This window comes from Ambystoma mexicanum, chromosome 10 (genome assembly GCF_040938575.1).
Source record: "Ambystoma mexicanum isolate Mex_15411 chromosome 10, UKY_AmexF1_1, whole genome shotgun sequence".
NCBI classification, from domain to species: Eukaryota; Metazoa; Chordata; class Amphibia; order Caudata; family Ambystomatidae; genus Ambystoma; species Ambystoma mexicanum.
In genome coordinates, this window is record NC_090932.1 from 272,652,313 (window position 1) to 272,667,265 (window position 14,953).

A 14,953-nucleotide genomic window follows, 5' to 3' on the forward strand; every position below is an offset into this window, starting at 1 on the left:
GCATGGACACTTGAGCAGGGGGTCAAGACTGGTGTTCCTACTGGTCCAGGGCTAAAGCACAGACGAGGGTCTTCTTGAGATCAGGCAGAGGAGCAGGGCTTCACTTGAGTTGGTGCTAGTCAGCTGCAGGGGTCATCCTCAGAAACCAAGTCCTCTAAGAAGAAGAGCAGCCAGTTGACAACCAATCATCTGTCGAATGGCTGCAGGAGCCTTCCTTTTATTCAAGATTTGGCGTGGGAACATGCCCAAGCCCACCAATGGTAAGGATCTGCATCATTCAAACAGGCAGTGGCTACCCACGGCTTCACTTAACTCAAATAAGTCAGGACAGGGTTCAAAGCAAACCAAAAAGAAAGTGCCCATAGAAGTCTGTGGGAGAAAATGTCAAGATCACTGCAAAACATCCAACCCAAAGTGTTCGACGACGGCCCTTGCCCGTTTCAAAGGAACTCTGTTCCTTTGATAAAAAGCCAAAACACCCTTTCCGAACCCATGCTGCCATGTTGCCATGGCAACTATGGCGTCCTCTCCACAAACTATCACGCTGCAAGGAAGAGGAGGGGCCAATCAAGTTTGCGGCTACCCGTTATAACGCTTCTGGGTAGCTGCACTCGCTGCTTCTGATTTTCGTCAAAATCGCTGAAAGCTCCCGAACCCACGTCTTGTTCCCTTTGACTGCGCTTATCTTTTCCTGTTTTTTTTTTGGACCGCAGTCTGTGTTTCTTGAACTCTTGCTTCCTTGTCTGTTTACTGTTTGTTACTTACTGAACTGCTTTCACGTTGCCAGACCCCGGAACACTATTTGACCTGCCCTGCCTGCTAATTCTGATCTGCATCTCTGTCCGCAGGCTGCCGAACCCCGGAACGCAATTTGACCTGCCTTGCCTGCTGATTCTGTTCTGCCTTATTGTCGGCACGCTGCCGAACCCCGGAACGTTATTGGACCTGCTCTGTCTCTACTGTTCGCACCGGCTTTCCAGCAAAGTCCTTTTCAACATTTCGGACTCAACACGCCGGATTAAGGAACAACAACTGTTTACACTGTGGTACTATCATCACCTACCTGAGCAAATCTGCATGCCCGAAAGAATAGCGCAACGAACTAGAGACTGATTCCCGGCGCTCAGGTCGTTAGGCGTCCTCGTTTCGTCTTGAGTTAGGATAGGTTGGGTTTGCAGAGTTTGCTCAGTAGTGTCCTTCCCTTGTCTACCATTGGTAAGTTTCACTGCCTATTACCTGATATCTGATTGTCATTTTTGTCCTTTCCTGAAATTGTTTGTTTTCCGCTCTATACTCTGAGTCTTCTGATATATGGTTTAACCCCTACAGCCTCTATTCTCCGCGTACATCAGCCATCATTACAGTGTTACTTGATCAGCTGCTTTTCAACGCTCCACGGCGTTGGTCTCCATCTCCAGCTACAACAGTAGAACCATCTTTCGACTAATTGGTTCCTTTGTAATTTTACTTAGAAATACAAAGGGACACATTGGTAGGAAGAACAACAGTAGAACCATCTTTCGACTAATCGGGCCAACTTGGCAGGAAAGCAGCAAAAAGAAAATCTTACCTAACAGGGGAAAAGGAAGTTAATCCAGAGGATGCCTTAGAAAAGGGAGATGGTAGCCCTGGGTCACCACTTGGTGAACCCACACGTCACCAATTAACGGGCAACCATTTTTCAGAGTGTTGAGCATGTCTTCCTCCCACTGCCAAGGTGTGATAGAACTCCTAAAAGAGGCTTTCCGGTAGATGGAAATCTAGAAAGGACAGTAGCAGTGGCTGGTTTGTGCTTCCTTGGTACATTTCCCTCTACTTGGTCTCACAAATCTTCTCTGGCGCTGTCTAAGGGCCGATAGGCCCGCTCTTTTGGATAAAGGAGCTAAAGTATTGAAAGAACCAACCTCACCAAGCCGTTGTTAACACCTGAGCGAGCTGTCTCACTACTGCTACCAGGGACCACCTGCTTTAGAAGCATGAAATGTCTCTAAGCAGTATTCTGCCAATATGTGCATAATTGCAGCATTTCATAGAGCATATCTAGGAGCTCTAAAGGAATCATGAAGTAAGATACAGACAACAGATTCAAACTTCAAAACAAAATGGTTTATTAAATGGAATGTCAGGATGGTTGAATGCCTAACTTGCCCTAGGCTAAGGTGGGATTTCCCGACCTGAACAAAACTAAGGGAAGTCTGAGTCTGAAATTTCAATTTAAAAGTCTGTGTCCTAAGCCTATCCTTGCCCTCACAACTAAAGCTAAACAATGTGTAGGGATGTCAATAACAAAAGAAACCGTGATCAAACAAAGTTCCGAGCTTCTTCCACCTAGTAGCTTCCTTCTCAGATCCCCTTCCCCAAGTTCAAGAAAGTTCCATAAAAGTCTTGAGATTACCTTTCTCAATGTCATACAGTTCAACAGCACCTTGGAGTTCCCTTCCCTAAATTCAAGATAACGCAGCTCCAAAGAAAAGGGGTTTTGAGGTTCTGTCATCAAGACAATATTGTAGGTCATCAAGCCTCAGGGTTCCCTTCCCCAAGACACCAACACATCAACTTATATTTGGTTTCAAACCAATGTTCAACACAACTTCAGGTCAACTTGACACTCCTTCTGGATTGCATTAACAGTTCACGTAAAATGCGCCTTTTTGGTTTGTTTCACAGTGTCTTCATCTTTCGTCATTGAGGGTAACCTGGTCTAGGCGCAGTTGTCAGACCACACGGTCCACCCATCACAGGTCGTGCAACCAGGAACCCTAGGCTCTTCAGAGCACACAGGTTCTTCTATATTTGCCCCTGTGTGCAGGTTCACACTCTCTTGGCTTCTCCTGGTTAGCCTCTTGGCTTTGCCACAATGTGTCACACAACTTCTGTGTCTGGTCCCACTCCACATCCGTGGTCTAGATGTGTGGCATGACAAACCCACAGGGGGACCCTGATTGGACCACTGCTGGCTGTATGAATGGTGCAGATCCTTACCATTGGAAGGCTTGGACTTGCTTTCAGGCAGAATCTTGGGTAGGAAGAGGACTGCAGCCATTTCTTCAGATCAGCGTTGGAGCCAAGTATCCTCTGCAGAAGAGTAGTCAAGAGGCCCAGCATCCCTTCCTATGTTTGACCTGGACTACCTGATCTGCCATGGCTGTGTGCGGTGCTTCAACCCTTGGACAGGTTGGACCAACCAGTCTCGAAGCATTCGAGGAGCCAGCAATCCTGAGTCTCCGGATGTGTTCCTGGACCACCCGGTGAACTGACCAGCTTCCAAGTGGGCTACCTCACTAGAACCGCTGCCGTTCTGCGTTTGTTGCTGGAACTTCTGTAGTTGCCAGCTTGTTGTGTAAGTCGCTTCCTGCCGAATTTCAGCCTCCCAGCTTCAAGGGATCCTGCTCTGGAAGGTCTTCAAATTCAATTGGAAGAACACCTGTCATCGCCTGTGCGAGGGGCCGTCGCTGGAGCTTGCCTTCCCCTTCTGGTGAAGTGTCCTGAAGAAGTCTGCATCAGTGCCTTCTGCCTTTCTTCATCACCCAACGTTGCACTCTGGACCTGGAACCGACCGTAGGAATCCTTGCACCTGCAGTTCCGGGGCATCTCTCACTAGAACCAAAGGCAAGAAAACCTACTTCTGGCGACCCCCAATCGACCCATCTAGACCACTGGGAAAAGAGGAGTCAGGGGGGTAAGTAAACGCAAAGCATTTGTCACCCCCTTGTTCTGCTTGGAATAAACTTTGGTTATTCCATTCCATACACGTTTTTATCATCGTGTCTAAAAGCAGCTGTACCTGAAAGATAGAACACAATTTAACTTACCAGTAACTTTGTTCAATATCTTCTCTGGAACATTTCACCAACACAAGAACTCTTCTACAACAAACCCATTTTCTGAGGCCCCACTCTTAATAGGGATTGGACTTCTAAAGTTAGGGTTTATTTCTTGTGACTTGGTTCCATCTTACTTCATCACTACTCAACTTCGTTTTTGATGAATATACCATTGAATACACTCCTAAGAACCTATGGTGACTGTACATATGTTCATAATTGAGTAGTGTGTAATATCACCTGCTTGTTTCATTCCCTAATGTGTGTTTTGGACCTAGAATAAATATAGTATTGTTGTTGTACTTACTCTAAATTTAATTATTTTGTGCTTCACTATGTTGGCTTATTGTGTGCCCCTGCCTCGCTCACACTATCCTGAGAATAGCCTTGACTGCTCTCATCTGCTGCCTGTGAAGGCACCATGAAGCAAGACACAGACAAAATATATAAAGTTCAAAATAAAATGATTTATTAAATTAAATTTCAGGATGGTAGAAGGCCAGTCATAGGTAGCTAAGGGAAGGGTATCAAGGAGAACCTGGGACCTATAGAATACATCTCGTCACTTAACAGGGATGTGCAGCTGTAAAGCAATTGCCCTCTTAAGTGTTGATACTCAATTGTGATCCAGAACCTTTACAATAGTGTCTGTCCCCACAGACTGTTGAATTAACAACCACATTGGGGTCCCTCAGTTTATATATGTATTGTTCTTTTTTTAGGCACATATACCACATAAGGGTCCCTCCTTTTGTAGCAATTGAGTGTATCCCACTTAAACCATTTGTGAAGGCATCATGAAGCAAAACAAACAGATTCAAAAGTTCAAAATAATTAAGCAATAGGCCCCGAGCAGGGGGTGGGCATTACCACTTCAGGTAATGCCCACCGGGCATTACCTGAAGTGGTAATGCCTCCCCTGCGTGCGCCGTCTGTTGGAGGAGGTGAGCCTCCCACCCCGTCAGAGATGCGTCTGTAGTAAGAGTGGCTTGTACTGCAGGGGTGGTGATATTATCCCTTGCAGTAGGGTTTCCCTTGACCACCACTGCAGAGACTGAACGAGGCCTGCCAAGACGACCACTAGATCGTCCCATTGTATACTGGCCTGTGGGGCGCATGCAAGCGTGTGGAGCTAGGTAAATGTAGGAGGCCACCATCTCTGACAGTCGCATGGCCTTGCATACGGTAACCTCGTGACTGGCTACATATTGAAGAATCTGGAACAGCATGTTTTGAACCCTCTCGTTGGAGGGAAAGACAAAGCGGTCTTTGGTCCGAATTAGAGCCCCCAAGAACTGTTTTACTTGGCTGGGGTCCAGACTGGACTTTTTCTCGATGGAGAAGGCTAGGCTGAAGGAGGTCTACCGTCTTCTGGGTATTTGAGAGGCATGTTCTGTACGAATCCCCGGTTATGATCCAGTCGAAGAGGTAAGGATAGTCTGAAATGGACTGCTGCGCAGGTGAGCAGCTACTACCGGCAGTACCTTCGTGAACACCCTGGGAGCTGAGACGATGCCGAAGGGAAGAACCTTGAACTGATAGTGCGAGTCCTCTATCATGAACCTTGGGTACTTTGTGTGCCGGCAACATTGAAATATGAAAGTATGCATCCTTCATATCCAATGTGGCCATGCAATCCCCCTGCACGAGCAGTGGAATTACCTCCTGCAATGTTGTCATTCAAAACTTTTGCTGTTTGACATATTTGTTCGCTGGGCAAAGGTCCAACACAGGGCGCATGGCGAGATCCTTTTTGGGTACAAGGAAGCACACTGAATAAAAACCCTTGTTTACCTGGTGAATGGGGATGACATCTATGGCACCCTTTTCCAGAAGGATCTGCACCTCTTCCTGCAGGATTTGCAGGTGTGCTGGTGATAGGCGTCTGTTCTTTGGTGGGTGGTATCGAGGTGGCCTGTGGTACTCGAAGCTATAACTGTGGGTGATGGTCTTGAGCACCCACTGGTCTGATGTGAGCCACTTCCATGCGTGAAGGAATGATGACATCTGTCCCCCGACCAGGGGGGCATGGGAGGAGACCCGGACTGGCAAGTCATTTTGATGCAGAGGCCGTGGAGCCTCTTGGGGTGGAGTTTCTGCCTCTAACCTCGCCTCTGCGCTGTCCTCTTTGCTTACACTGGCTGTTGCCAGATTACCCTTCTCCGGAGGTCCATGGGGTACTTCCAGTGCCATATTGCCTGTGGGGAGAACGGGAGAACGACTGACCTCAAAAGGAACGACAAGAGTTAGAACCTCCCCGCTGTTGGAAAGGCTTGGCTGTAATCTGGTTGGGCGATTTATGCATCTCATGTTTTTTTTAGCTGTCTCCAAGGCGTCATTGACAGCCTTACCTAAAAAGTTCGACTCCTCTACAGGTTTATTTATAAAGGGAGGCATGAGTCTCCGGCTTGAAGCCTGAATTTTTTAGCCAGGCGTGTCTCTTGACGGGAGTCCCTTATGCCAGAGTGCATTTCAGCAGCGTCTAGTGTGTTCTGTTATGGGTCACCTGTCTACCCTTAGTGATGACCGCCAGCCGGCGTGCTAGCGTGCTTATAGAGACCTCTTGGAGGCCTTCTTGGAGCAGGCCCCATTGTACGTCGCTGTAACTAGCGAGAAGGGTCGTATTATTTGCGATCCTGGGAGAGATTAGAGTTTTTTGCAATCCTTATCCAGGGGAGCCTCTGCCGTCGACAGTGGCACCCCTGTCCTTTTTCTGTTGGTTGTAACAACAAGAGAATCTGGTGTGGCATGACCTCGAATATACATGGGGTCAGATGGAGGGGCAAAACTGTTTCTCAACCTGAGGATTGACAGCACTTGTGAGGGAAGGAGTCAAAGAGGGAGTGAGGCGTTTCTTTATGGAGTTAAGCAGAGGAATAGCCTGGCTAGTGGGAGGCTTTTCTTTGAGAATGACCTATACGAAGTCAGAGTCCTAGACAGCCTCCTGTGTAGCGATGTGAAAGTGATCTGCATTAAATACCATCTGGTCGTCTATGGGTGCTGACTGCCTCTGTTGAGGTGAAGAAGGCGGGTCCAGACAAATGATGTCTGGGTCTGGGGTATGAGTGGGTGAGAGCCAAGGCTCCTGATCTGCTGGCTGATCTTGCCCCCAGACTGGGTCCTTGTAAGCAATGTTCTGATCAAAGGGATTGTCTCCATATGTCTATTCTGGTTCGGAAAACTGAAATTCCTCCTCTTGAATGATTTGTGGCTGAATAGGAAGCTTCTGCAGCTTTGGAGTCCTCCTCCCTAGGTCTCTTGGGATCCATGTATTTCTCTGAGAAATCTATAAATTATGACATCCTATCCATATAATTTTCAAACCTCTGCCTAGTCCACAGAGATGAACCAGATGGGTCTGGAGGAGGGAGAGTCTGTTCAGAAGGGGGTGTTTTACCAGATAAAGCCCTAGAGAGGGGCTAGGGGCCTTCTGAGTACTCCTCAAGATGAGAGGGGTGCTGCTGAACATTTCTGCTGCCGAAATAATAGTCGTGAAACCCTTGCGTATGTTCGGCGGCTGAATGCAGGTTTCGACGAGACTGAAGGCGTCGACGCGGTTGCCGACTCAGGCCGAAGCCTTAGGTTGGAGCGTGCCCTTGGATGATGTATCGGGGGCCGTGTGCTTCTTTAAATGGACGCCCTTATGAGAAGAAAGCCCAGTCGCAAGCCGAGAAGACGGTTGCGGGGAGGATGCCGGACCGCGAGGTTCGGCAGGCACCGTCGATGTTTTCGGCAGGCCTGTTGACATTTGGCTCTTCTTCGACGTGTCCGTTGAGGAGGAATTATGGGTTATGTGTTTCCCATTAGGGGTTGTGCGTTTCGCCTTGGGTGCTGCGTGTGTGCCCTTGTCGCCAGGCTGAGAACCCCCCATAACAGTGCTAGTGGCCTGATAGTCGGGCCGGGGACGGGCATCTGGGAACCCGAGGGTTCCGCTGAAAGGTCTATGGCTTCCATGTCGGAGTCATGGCTGTCACTGGACTCTTCGTCACTCGAAGCGACAGCGCCAACGGGGGAACAGCTTTCGGCCTACATTGCATAGGCCGCTCACCGCTTTGTTCGCCTATCCTTTAACGTCTTAGAGCAAAAAAGTGTGCAGGACTTACAGGACCGCTCGTCGTGATCACGAGGTAAACACCTATTGCATCTGCAATGGTTGTCTTTCCATGGGAATTTTCTGTTGCAGGATGAACAAAACTTAAAGTGTTTCCTCTTCATAGCAGAGGTAGAAGGCGGCAGCCAGAGCAAAGAGGGAAAGAGAAGGGAAAAGGAAATGCATTCTCAAAAAGAATCAACCCTGGGTCCCGCTCTCCCTTAGGGCCTGGCCAGAGGGCCGAGGCCATGCGGTCGACAGACGTCGATCGGCACCAGTCGCCGAACAGCAGTAGATGTCTTCGGAGTAGTAGTCCACGAAGTAGTCGTCGAAGAGAAGTCGCGAAGACCAAACGACCATCGGTCCTGGAACAAAGAAAATAAGTAACGAGCAACAAACTATTGCAAGCTCCGCATAAGGCGACCAACTATTTGGGTGGAAAAAAACAATCTGAGGGACCTCGACGCGTGAGGGATTTTGGGTACACTACACGTCACACTAGGGATAGTTTTACAGTCACGCCCAGGTCGGCGTCCCCTTTTCGATCTTTGAAAGAAAGATGCAATACTCTGCGATTACCTTTAGATGTTGGACTATATGCACAGCATGTGATTCTAAGCAGATTCACAAGCACCAGCATGGAGTTTATTAATTGCAGTACAAAATTCATCATTTATGGGATACAGTGCACCAGGCATAGGCAGAATTTCAAATTAAGAATGTTGTAACATCTGAGTGCAACAAAGAACAAATATCCAATTGCTAATACATTTTTCAAAGAACACCCGAAGGACTCACAAGAAGCAATAAAAAATCTTTGGCCTCGAAAGGGTGCACCCACCATCTAGAGGTGGAGACAGAGAACTTCTATTGCTACAGAAGGAGGCCAAATGGATCAAAATAATGGACACATGTACATCCAGCCTCAACCGAGATACCAAAATGTTTAACTATCTTTGAGCAAGTACTACCAAATGTGCACTGTATACTAGTGAGAAACCTGTAACTACTGTACTAAAGACTGCAGTTACTGAAGTAACCTCCACCATAAACCAGGGCAGTTGCTTTAATAACAACCATCCAAAATTCAAAATGTATAAAACCTTCTAATCCCTATATTTTGAACCCCCAACACCTTAAGCTTTTAACTCTGGGATTATAACGAACAATAGACAGCAAACTGATCCACCAGAAAATATATACAGATCCCAAAACTACCAAAACAACAATCTACAATAACATAAAACTATCAGAATAGTCTTTGGACACACTTAATATTTAGTCTGTTCTGAGCAGACAATTTAATTTCACTTATAGCACCAAACGAGATGGCCCAAAATTCACTTTTAGTGGATATACTGACCAAATGAGATATGCATTCCCACATTTACCATTTCAAGTAGATCCTACTCTCCATAAATCTGCACAAGTAAACCCGTTAAAAAAAGAGGACAGTGAAAAATGTAAGACGTGAAGAAGTCACTGCGCTAAATAAACAAAAAACAGCCATTTTGAAACACCGACCCATTTGACGGATCAGCGTTTCGACAGGAGGACAATAGAATCCACAGATCTTGGGAAATACAGGTACACCTTTTCCTGAAACAAAAATACAAATATGTACACCAATGCCCTAGCTCTTAAACAAGAGCTTAAGCTCAAAAAGGAACAATAAATTGATAAATGAATTTTGATCTTAAAAGATAATCCCTAACCAGAAGGAGAAAACAGAAGAAGAAACTCTATAATAACCAGAAGAGTCACAAGACCCACAAAATAAGGTTGAGTCAATTTTCTTAACTTATCTCAGCACACAAATTACAAATTCAACATAATTCTTCCAGATTTTACCCTGACCAGAGGAAAAGGGTTATCAACATCCCACAAAGGCTTCTGGGAGTATGGGTTCATTATGGAAGGGTGAGTACCGCATCTCCCTCTGGGATGTCCTCTCCCCAATCTCCAAGGAACCTCCACACACAAGATCCTCCCTCGCTTCTCCACCCACAAGGTCAGGATCCAAGAGTGATGGCCTTTCCCTGGCCACCTGAGAAGGGGACCCAAGGGGAATAGATGCAAGGACGCCCTCAAGTTTCTCACATGCCTTGATTAGGTTTTGTCTAACCTCTCAGAGTTACCCTGTTCCCTATAACTACCTTGGCCTCCTAAAATCTGACCACCAGGCCAGGTTCTAGAAATCCATCTTAACAGACGTCCATCCAGAACTTGCCCAGTTTTAGTCCTCCTGCTTTTGTCTGCTTTTCAATCCTACCAGCAACTATTCTCTACTGTGCTTTTCATATTTACTCTGCCAATTTCCACCTCCTCTGCCTAGATTATTTGCAGCCATGGATTCTTCCCAGGGACATCCTGACAGACCTCTGTCTTTTCCCCAGTTTGTTGGATGGGAAACTTCCTGCAGTTTCACTGGACTTTAAGATGGTTTTTCCATAGGCATCTTGTGAGGACTGTACAACTGCTAAGCCTAAGATGGGGCAGAGAACCCAACCCGGAAGTCCAACCTCTTAGCATTGGTAGCATGGCATAGCAATCAGGCTTCATTCTGGGACTGGAGAGAGGCTAACACACATGGTCAATTATTCCACACATTGATCTATAGAAAATAAACTACCATGGTATACTGAAAAATATACCGATTTATTACTTTAATCATATATTCACCTCTATTTGTCAAATTAGAACTTTAGTAAACAAAACACAGTAGAAATGTAGCGAGTGTACAGTAAAAACAGTAAATGTCAAAGGCACAGCTCACTCCTAATATTATAATGCAGGTCTACTATCTGGGCATAGGAGCGTTATATATTAAGACAAGGGGTGAAGAAAGAAGGGTACCAGACATTAAAACGCACCATTAACATAGTCACAGTTGCAGATTTGGAAGAGAGGGAAAAGTCCAGTGGAGAGAGGGGGGGTTAAAGAGCTCAGAGAGATACAGGCAAGTGATTTCGGGGTGATTTGGAGGACAAGACTGGTTGGTACTGCAAAGAATGGGTGCAAATTCAATAGTCTTGGGAGGATAGCTCAGGGGCAACACACTCACCTTGGAAGCAATACGACACAGAGCAACTCAAGTTCGGGTCCGCGCTTAGAAACCTCTGGGTATTGAGCGCCTTATAAATAACCTATATATGATACATTACTCACCATAATCTTATTTCTTATGCTTGTATCTGCTTAGATTCACATGCTGTGCATAGGCCGACATCTAGTGGTAGCTGCAGAGTATTACGTTTTTTGTTTTCGAAACTTGAAAAGGGATGTCGACAGGGGGTGCCAGTAATACTATCCGTAGTGTGACGTCCACTGTACCAATCGTCCTTCACGCGTCAAGGTCCCTCAGATTGTTTTTTTCTGCCAGGGATGGGGGAAGAGGTGGTGGAAAGTAGGAGGGATGGGGGAGAGGAGGGCTGTGAGAGGACCATGCATTTTAGTAATTTCAGATTAAATTTAGTGAGTAAAGCCATTAGCAGAAAGAGAGGACACAATAGGATTTTGGCTAGAAGGTGTGAGCAAGGTTTGGATGGTAGATGAATGTTGGTGGGGAAGATTGTGAAGGAGGAGATTGGGATAATGAAGTAGGAGGATTTGAAAGGGGTTAGAGCAGCAAAGAAAATTTTGTAGGTTATAAGTAGGGTAGGCGTCTACTTTGCGCCAGCGCCGTAGGTCACTGCACTTGTTTGTTTTGTGGGTGTGAACTTCAGAGGGGATTGAAGGCTGAGGACTGGGATGGGAAGGTGTGAATGTGCGAGCAGTATAGTGTTGGAGAAATGGAGTCATAAGTGCATAGTGAAATTCAGAGAAAGCAGAGTCACCGGAAGAGGTATAAATACGGTAAAGATAGGAGAGAGGTCCTCACATTAACGTAAAGGATACGAGTGTCCTGCCTGAATTTGCCCTTAGTCGTTGAAGTGAAGAGAAGTAGCAGGAGGGACTAAGATGTTAAAGTGAAAAAAGGAGTGAACAGAGGGGAAGGGGTCAATGGAGAGTGAATTGGAGAGCAAGACAAGGTCAAGAGTTCCCCCGGTAGGTAGGATGGTCATGGATGGAGTTAAGTTCAAGGCAGGTTGGCTGGAGAGGGCCGGGGGTGGTTCAAGTCCCCTAGCATGACAAGGATGTTGTCAGTAGGAAGTGACTTGAGGAGAAGGGTCTGATCAGGGAAGAAGGAGTTGAGAAGAACAAGGACAGTGTTCCAGAATAACATCTGGGATGCTAATTGGGTGGTTGTTGTTGCCTAATGGTCCAAGCATAGTGCACAGCCTGTTTCAAGTAAAAAAAAAAATAAAGACTACAAAAAATGGGCTGTCATGGACTTGCAAAGGAAACTACTCATTGTCTTGTCTCCATTTCCAGTATAGGCCTTCAGGTGGGGTGCGGCACCGGTGAGGGTGAAGAGGTCATCTGCCAAATGTAAATTTGCACTTATGAACATTTTATTTAAATCCATGATCAAAATCCACCTGAAAGAGATACTTTCCTCTTCGTCCCCTTAGTTCAGACATTTATCGATCTCTCTCACACTATCCACCATACGTTAACCAATTTACTATCAGATTCTATTCCATACATGTCGGAACCAATGAGTCTTTGTGCCCTTTTCATGTATAGTCACCTGCTGCATGAATGCCAATATGAAATGGCTTAAAAAGGTGGATAACTGCAATCGTGAGAAAGTTGAAAGATAACCACAACAACCTCACACATTTCCCATCAACAATGTAGGTTTTTGGTCCCTTCTCATACATGGAGGATACTCATTCTTGTGTCCACTTGACTGTATTATCCAATCAGCTTGATCATTTGAAAATGTGGCATTAAAGTATGAATACATCGACGGCCAGAAGGAACTTCTCTGAACGCCAAAATAAAACAGAAACCCTACTGTTGCATGGTCCGCATAAAGAACATTTCATTGCCATTATATTACATAACATGAGATTAGAACAATATTTTAAAAAAGTAACTGAAACATTATGGCATTACACGTAACAGCAGCTAGCGGGCATGGCAGCTTAGCCAAACTTTTGCACAACGCAATAAGTGTTACTAAAAATAGAGCTAACACAGCCTTGCTCCCTGACATGGTGCTTGAGATGCTACTGCCTTGGCTGCGCATAATTACTCTAAACATCAGTAAAGCTTCTCTGAATACGTACCTGAAACGATCTTGCAGCTCATGGTAATGGGTTGGAATGATTTCCCCGGAGACTCTGCAGCACTGGGAATCTGAGCCTGAGATATTATTTTACAGCTTGCAGTGATTGGCTGGAAAGCAGAATTACTGTGAGAGCCCAGTCGGATTTTTGGGGACGTTATTTTGGTGGGCGTTCGCTCTAATACAGCTTGCAGAGGGTGAAAGGTTGTTGGCTGGTCATCTCTGGCTCCGATCGAGTAACCTGAGCGTGAGGAAAAGTTAAAGACATTTAATCTGATTCCACAAACTCTTTAATCCGCATTATGTCCCACCATCACCACTAAAAGCAGTATAAAGCACATTCATTTTCAAATGGAATTGTTTTTGAGAACGAAACACAGTATTTACAATTTCTATACGCACTGGAGCATTCCAAAAGGCTATTTCAAGGCTTGGGGAATGGAGAAGTGCTGGCTGAACCATCACCTAACATAAACAATCTCCCCGTCTGCATCAAAGCTAATAGTCCTCATTAAGAGTTTGACACTATAAAACATCCAGAATTTTAGAATACTGCATGTTTTACCAGTTTGCCAAATTCTGTGTTTCAAAACTGACTGCTTGTGTGTGGAGGAAATGTTTTTCACAGAAAAGTAGTACCCCATGAGATAGTACCAAATGCATTGATATGGCATTTCCTCATGTAGTCCAATGGCACTGTAAAAAGGGTAATAATGGAAGGGTTTGCATGACTCTGAATCATACAAAATCTTCCTGTTACTTTAAGGAATACTTCCAAACTCGTAATGGGGCCTTTAGTGTGTGCCCGAGTTTGCACATTTAAATTCTCTTTAGAAGCATGTGGTTGAACTCGGCAATGGGTGTCACTTTCTTCCCTCTTCCTTTTGTAATTATAGCAAACTAGTCTAAAATCTGAATTTCTCAGACAGAAAAGGCCTTAGACACAACCTAGAGTCCTCTATTTCCAGTTGCTGACGTCCAAGTGCAGCGTGTCTTATCAGCACAACCATCTACCAAGATGGTGTAGTAAGGAATGTAGATATCTGAAAACATTGCTCATAGAAGCATTAAAAGGTTGTGTCAGAAGTAGTTCCAAAATGGCACAGTTAAGAAAGAAGTATAAATAGAGAATAACCCCGGAAAATGTAACAGCAGCAAGTTAAAACTAGAGCATGCATTGCAAACCACGCTGAATTCTGGAAAATCTTATCAGGTTACTCAGGAGCTTCCCAAACATGAAATAAATCTGACGACATGACGTACTCTCCACTTCATTGGGTTACACACTTCATTCAATTGTATAATCCTCAGTCCTTCTGTTCTATTTCTTCTGTTCGGATTCCATTACAATCAATCGGTGGATTAGATCACGAAGATAATATGGGCATTGGTGTCATAAATACTAAAGCTTAGCTAGATCTTATTACAATAGCTTATGGGGACCGATATGATTCCAATAGATGGTTTTAAATACAATTTTGCCATAGGGCTACCAGTATTCACTAAAATGTTTAGTGCAATTTCTCAAAAGGGTCAATTCCTGGTGAGTTGGAGAAGGGCAATTATTTTGCTCTTCTTTAAGAAAGGGGATAGGTTAGACACCAGTTGCTATCATCCCATATTTGTTATTGATTATACTCCAAAATGGTATGGTACAATATACAACTGAATACTTGAATTGACCAAAGTAAACAATATTATTTCGGAACAACAATATGGGTTTCAAGAAGGTGTAGGGACCACCTTCGGCTAATACTCGATAAATACACCATTGGCTATAAGACTCCCTTTTTTCTAGGTGTTAGGAACCAGAGTTCAGCATTTGATCACATTAATCAGAAGAATTTATGGAAATGGCTGAAA

General features: G+C 45.2%; 1 protein-coding gene across 4 annotated transcripts in view; it reads right to left on the minus strand.

Moving 5' to 3' along the window:
- The window catches only part of YEATS2 (YEATS domain containing 2), a 1,971,885-nt gene that overhangs the window by 1,290,687 nt on the left and 666,245 nt on the right, over positions 1 to 14,953 (minus strand). For all 4 annotated transcript variants that reach the window (XM_069617830.1, XM_069617832.1, XM_069617831.1 and 1 more), the window contains one exon: positions 13,092 to 13,331. In XM_069617830.1, the coding sequence (XP_069473931.1) occupies positions 13,092 to 13,331 (240 nt within the window). The remainder of the gene's footprint in view (positions 1 to 13,091; positions 13,332 to 14,953) is intronic.